The sequence below is a fragment of the Xyrauchen texanus genome, chromosome 47, assembly GCF_025860055.1.
Source record: "Xyrauchen texanus isolate HMW12.3.18 chromosome 47, RBS_HiC_50CHRs, whole genome shotgun sequence".
NCBI lineage: Eukaryota > Metazoa > Chordata > Actinopteri > Cypriniformes > Catostomidae > Xyrauchen > Xyrauchen texanus.
The window spans coordinates 15,938,397-15,945,382 of record NC_068322.1 but is presented as its reverse complement, the minus strand read 5'-3'; the positions used below and the strand labels follow the sequence as shown (position 1 = coordinate 15,945,382).

The window sequence follows — 6,986 nt, the reverse complement described above, 5'->3', positions numbered from 1 at the left end:
CTATAGGACTCCAATGTACAGTAAAGCCCAGAGGCTTTGTGTTTAATCAAGAGAAATACCACAACATTTCCACAGCATTTGACATTGTTGAAGGAACATGTGCTGATGAAAATCACTTGTCTTGAGTTGCAATTCATTTTTCTGCTTCAATGGTTTGGTAGCTACACTGGGGTTTTTTATAGGATAGTTTTTGTACAGAATGGTGCATTTTTTCTTTATAGATTTTCCTACTTTATGTTCAAGGGGATTACATTTAGGTTTCATGCTTTCCCTAAGTCTTTATGGGTTAGATCCTCCTGACATTAGAGGAACATACTGTATTTGTAGAGTAAAAATAAACAGTAACGTCTCACAAATGAGTAATCCTTTGCTCTATCTTTAAATTAATGGAATTTATATTAGAAATAAGCCTGTGGGTTTGACTTCTGCCTGTTTGTCAGTGTTGTCCAGACTCCCTGATACCGTTTCAAGAGTTCTGGTTTGTGTCCAAGTGTTGATCTTGTTCAGTTACCGTGTAGAAGTATGTGAGTCCAGGCCAAAGCTCACAGGAGAGATTTTTTTTACCAGATGAACCTGTACTGACAGAGGTGTTCAGAAAAAGAAAGGTCATAAATGGGGAAAATTCTTCAATATACTTATTAGTAGAGTTAGAAATATAAGTTTAACTTATTACCAGTGTGGTTTACATTTGAATATGCACTGCCCGCCATGTCCACATCTACACTGATCTTTTTAAGAATCCGGTTTATGGAGGACACCTGATGACATCATTTGATTCATGAGTCATATTGAGGTTCTGTATATTTTAAAGGAATAGTTCACCCAAAATGATCATTTATTCACTCTCGTGGACTTTTTTTCTTCTGTGGAACACAAAAGGAGATGTTAGGCAGAATGGTCAGTCTCAGTCACCATTCACTGCAATGAAAGTAAATGGTGACTGTCTGAGACTATCAGTCCCCAACATTCTGCCTAACATCTCTTTTTGTGTTACACAGAAAAAAGAAAGTCATATGGGTTTGGAACAACATGAGGCTGAGTAAATAAATGACACAATGTTCTGTTTTGTGTGAAACTTTAAAGGGACAGTTCACCCAAAAAAGGAAAATTCTCTCATCATTTGCTCACCTTCATGCCATTCAAGATGTGTTGCCTATAAAATGATTTCTTCTACTGAACACAAAGGATGATTTTTTAGGAGAATAAATCGGAAAGGAAAAGAGAGAGAGAATGGTCACAGTATTACTTAATAACAGTACTCTATATGTATTTATAAGACGTCAATGTAGTTACTCAATGCTGCTATTTCTAAGATTTAAAATCCCTTAACAGTTTTTTCACCTTTGATTTGACAAGTGATTTTTCATCTGGATGGAAAAGTCAGACAATCAACAAGTTTTCCGTCTTTTAATTTTATAAAGAACTCCATTCTCACTTAATCAATTTTCAGATAAAAAAAAAACTGATTTAGGTTTTATGAAGTTTTTATTCTTGAACAACAACAACAACAACAACAAAAGATGCCATAATGTCTAAAATATTGCATGTACTGTATACGTGACACCAAATCGCCTTTATTTTTTCCTTTGCTGCCCTCTACTGTTCGCAACGTTGTTCTTAGATGTTCTTTTTGTTTGTCCTGCAGAATTCAAAACATTGAAGCATTCTGTCCCATCAGTGTTTGATGAGGAGCCCACTGTGAGCAATTAGCCTTTAGGATCCTTTCATCAGTGTTCAAAGGAACCAGTCGGTATCCAGAGTCCTCGTTCTCATAGTGAAATGATGGGATCAAAGTCTCAAAAGTGTGATTATCCCATGGAAATGCATTTGAGTTTAAACGAGCCAATGGAAAAGTGTTTTTGTCAGTCTGATAGGCCAATGGAAAAGTGGATTGTGATGGGTAGGCCAGTGAGCCATTGTTATTCAAGCAGCTGTTGAGCGAGCTGTTAGAGGCCTGAGTTGCTGACAGAGAAATAAAAGAATTCTTATTTCCCACCGGCCTGAACATACCTGTGAAAGAGACATTTGACTCTAAGTACAATGCAGACAAATTAAGTTCCAAATGTAAGTTCGGGAGGAGCTTGTTCATCTGTTCATATGAACTAGTGAACTCATGAATTGAAATCTACAATGAGAAGACACCAACGCTCACCCAATGATCCACATTCACTGTAGTCTTCCCTTTGCTCCCTCCTCATCCTTGCTCTGCGATTGGAGAACCAAACCTTCAGATAGGAAATTGAAGTCAATTTAACACAAATCCTATGAACAGAATTGGTGTTATGCAAACATTGGATACCTCATTTTCTGATTGTGACAACCATTTACAGAGCTATTTCTACCTGACCTGACCCTTTAAATGACTTTTGATGATGTAACATTTTCAGGTGCACTTGACATGAATACAAACAGTTAATTTAGTTAGCACTGAAGCACAATTTTTTCAATTCAGCTAACGAGTGCAGAAATGCTATTGATGTTTTAACTAATAATTACCTTAATGGTGTCCTGTGGAATATTTGTCTCCTCAGACAGCTTTTGTCTTGTCAACACGTCTGGATAAAACCCACGGATAAATTCTGATCAGTGGAACAATTTAGTGGTGGGATGTTATTATTGGTAATACCAGACATACACTTATATACTAAAGTAAGCAACAGGTCAATATCATCACCTTTCTCTAACCTCTCGCACTGATCTGGGGTAAAAGACGTTCTGCTGCGATGTGAGCTGCCTCGCAGGTTTGTGTTCCATTGTTGCTGATTTGTCCAGTCCATTACATCGAAACACCTTCTCTGCTCATGGTCCCATAAGTGCGCCTCTTTGACATAAGAGTTGACACAAGAAGAAAGGTCATAAATGGGGAAATGTCTTCAATATATTTAATAGTAGAGTTAGAAATATAAGTTTAACTTATTACCAGTGTGGTTTACATTTGGATGTGCACTGCCCACCATGTCCACATCTAGATTGATCTTTTTAAGAATCCGGTTTATGGAGGACACCTGATGACATCATTTGATTCATGAGTCATATTGAGGTTCTGTATATTTTAAAGGAATAGTTCACCCAAAATGATCATTTATTCACTCTCGTGGACTTTCTTTCTTCTGTGGAACACAAAAGGAGATGTTAGGCAGAATGTCAGTCTCAGTCACCATTCACTGCAATGAAAGTAAATGGTGACTGTCTGAGACTATCAGTCCCCAACATTCTGCCTAACATCTCTTTTTGTGTTACACAGAAAAAAGAAAGTCATATGGGTTTGGAACAATGCGAGGGTGAGTAAATAAATGACACAATTGTCTGTTTTGTGTGAACCCTTTAAAGGGACAGTTCACCCAAAAAGGAAAATTCTCTCATCATTTACTCACCTTCTTGCCATTGCAGAGCCTGTAAAATGATATTTCTACTGAACACAAAGGAAGCTTTTAAGAAGAATAAATCAGCTCTGTTGGTCCATACAATGAAAGTGAATGGTGACCAAAACATTTAAGATCTAGAAAGCACATCAAGCCAGCATAAAAGTAATCCACACGATTTTAGTGGTTAATCCCTGTATTCTGGAAAATCTTATTTGAGTTCAGCAGAAGAAAGAAAGTCATACGCATCTGAGATGGCATGAGGTTGAGTATATGATGAGAACATTTTCATTTTTGGGTGAACTATTCCTTTAAGCTGTGTTGTCACAGTATAATTTATTTATTTATTTATCCTGTCAACACGTTTAAAAAATGTGCATTAACAATGATCATAACTGCATATATCAGCCCATATACATGATTATTATTTTAATTTAATTAATTAATGTACATTTAAATAGGTAGAAATGTCATCATCATCATCATCATCATCATCATCATAATAATAATAATAATAATAATAATGTACAGTAGCTATTGACTATATAATGCTTGTTCATGACTTATAGCCTAAAGTGTTACCAAGTATTACTTAAACAAGTGTAAGCAAGTTTTAACCTACACTGGGGACTTTATCTCTTCTGCACACTCGATCTGCTGCTAGTTTCTGTCGGATCTCCCAGGCAAAGAGTGTTGGGTTATGCCGTTTGTACTGCGCTATGATGGAGATGACGTCAGAAGTGAGGAGTCTCGGTCTGCTGCCACCAGTAACCTTGGGACCGATAACTCCTGTGCGCTGAAATCTGCCCAAAATCTTGCTCACGCAGCCGTTAGAGACCTGCACACAGCAAACAGCTCACTCCAGAAATGTCTTTCACAACAACATGAGGTAAAGGCGACAGATTCACTCCGTACCTTCAGTATTCTGGAGATCTCACACGGTCTCACGCCCTCGGTCGCGAGCTCAATCATCATTTTCCGTTTATAGACGGGCAGAGGACGACCGTTAAGAAACACGCCACCCAGCTGATTTCGACTCCCTTCTCCTGACACATATTCACACACATACACACGATATATTAGCGCGAAGATTCAGCATTTACGATGCGGCGGAAGTTCTACCTAAAATTATACAAAACAAAGCTTAAACTGGGCCTTAATGGAGAATTAATTTCGTAAATTGTGAAGAAGAAAACACACATACACATACACAAATTCATACTTTAATAATAATAATACTAATAATAATACGTCTTTACATTTAATTGATTAATCTTTAACAATATAACAAACTACATGTTTTAATTTATTTTAATTGTATTTGTTGAAAAAGTAGGCCTACACAATTCAATTTGATGTAAAGTTGTCATGAACTTGAAATGCGTAAATCTTTTTTTGACTGTGCGTAAATCTTTTGAATAAAAAAGAAAGAAAGAAGAAATTCCAGTACAGCACTATCTTTCAAGTAGTTTACGCATAAAGATTAAATGCAAACCTTCATTTGCCACGTCAGAATTTGCGCCGCACATCTCGAATGACACTTGGTAACCTTGGGGGGAAAAATCAAAGAGTTATAGGCTTCTTAGTAAGCGTTTCATGCATATAATTATTTGCCTGAAAAAAGAAAGTTTGATGGATTTTTTGTGAAAATCAGGCAACCTGCTTCTTGTAGCTTAGATGATATTTCTGTACTGATTTTCTAATGTGAAGCGTCTCTCCTCGTGACCCTTGCGCGCTGCCCTCTCATTTTTCCCACGCGTGACTTCTTATATATAACCCAGTGCCCTTATCAAGATGACGTAGCCAGCTGTTTAGATACAGTGTAAAAAAAAGAAAAAAGAAAAAGAAAAAAAAAAAACACGTGGTCTAACCCTTAAAATGTGTTTTGTTGGTGCCACATCATGCAGTCACACTCAAAATAAGAAATAATTGCTAACTTCTTTTTCAGAGTAGGACAAAATGAACATAATGAAAAAGGAAAGGTCGATACAACTTCATATGCACTGCGTCATGAATAGCCTATAAATTACTATAGCTTTTTTCTCTCAAATCAAAACACTGAACAAACCTGAATAAAGTAAATTACACCAACAAAGCTATTTGTATGGGTTTGAAATAGAAATATCCCTCAGTGTAACAACTGCAATTTACCCTTTTTGTTGCCAATGTGTTGGCAATGTGCTCACCAATATTATCCAATGGGACAGGATCAATGAGGTTTTAAAGGAGTGGTGGTGGCGTAGTGGACTAAAGCACATAACTGGTAATCAGAAGGTCGCTGGTTCGATCACAGCCACCACCATTGTGTCCTTGAGCAAGGCACTTAACTCCAGGTTGCTCCGTGGGGATTGTCCCTGTAATAAGTGCACTGTGAGTCGCTTTGGATAAAAGCGTCTGCCAAATGCATAAATGTAAAAATGTAAATGTAAAGGCTTGGGTTCCTTGGCACATATGTAGGGTTTGAACATTTAGTAAAAGTCTAGGGAACCATATTAGTAAGGAAGTATGTTCGCTTAACTTTTAGCTAAATCACACTTGAACCACAACATGAAACATATTGGATCAGTTGGCTATGTGGGTGTGCACAACAGTCTCCATGAAAGCAAGTCAAGAGTTGGAGTGATTTCAGCACCACCCACTGATGGACAGATCCCATGACGTTATAAATGGGCGACTGAAAAGGACGATAGTCCACATATGAAAGCAGTCTAATCGCGAAGTGTAATTCTGAAATGTTAAACTCATTTACGAACTCTCAAAGCCCATTTTATTCCAGTCTTGTGATGCTCAAACGCCTCGAGACCGAGGCTCTCCAGTGGTCACGTGACTCGCGCATCTCTCATCCTTCCACGAGACGACTTTACGTGTTAATCAGATTTTGCTCTTTTAAAGCAAACATTTGAGAACCTGCTCCAAAGACGACTGCCATATGGTAAAGTGCTTTTGATAAATCATAAATCCATCTTGGTGCCTCTTTTATTACATTTTCTTTCAAGCATGAACAAATATAGTCGGATGGGCAAATGTGGACCAATTGCGGTTTTATTTATAAAAAAGAGAGCTGAAAAAACCCCACAGATGTCCCTTGTCTGGCCAGCAGATAAAATGTGTTGTAAACGTTTCAAAGGAAATATTTGGAGAGCAAATATTAGCGAGAGTGTATCCACACAAGCCTCGTATTTGGTCCTGCTCGATGACTAATTGGGCATCATTAGGTAAATCCACACAGATCGAAGATTGTGGAAATAAAGGTTGGATTTTAAAATGCCATATGGTCCAAATTACATATTAACCACCCCTTACAGCATAATAATATCTGCAGGACTGGACGCTCGGTATATAAACGCGACGACCTGTTTGAAGGCCAAGATCTCCTTGCCAACGGGAAGAAAAGACAAATAAAGTATTTATTTATTACTTCAAAGAGCTCCCACTGCAAAGAACTCTACATACTGATCACTTTATAAGACAAATTGTGTTAATAAGGCGATTTCATGCTTAGCAGAAAAAATATGAAACCCTCTCTGTGCGCAAATTCGATATGGGCATTTAGGAGTTTTTACAATTTAAGTCTTAAAATCAAAACGATTTTGATATATTCACGGATGCTGTGGCTGCAGAAAT

General features: G+C 37.5%; 1 protein-coding gene across 1 annotated transcript; it reads right to left on the bottom strand.

The window, feature by feature from the left end:
- Window positions 1–1,648: 1,648 nt before the first annotated feature.
- Window positions 1,649–4,891, bottom strand: pax4 (paired box 4). The gene is made up of 8 exons (XM_052120597.1): window positions 4,858–4,891; window positions 4,278–4,408; window positions 3,985–4,200; window positions 2,914–3,005; window positions 2,675–2,790; window positions 2,497–2,579; window positions 2,153–2,225; window positions 1,649–2,010 (listed from the first exon to the last, which is right to left on the bottom strand). Exons 1-8 carry the CDS (start codon window positions 4,889–4,891, stop codon window positions 1,649–1,651), a joined length of 1,107 nt encoding a protein of 368 aa, XP_051976557.1.
- Between the last annotated feature and the right edge of the window lie 2,095 nt (window positions 4,892–6,986).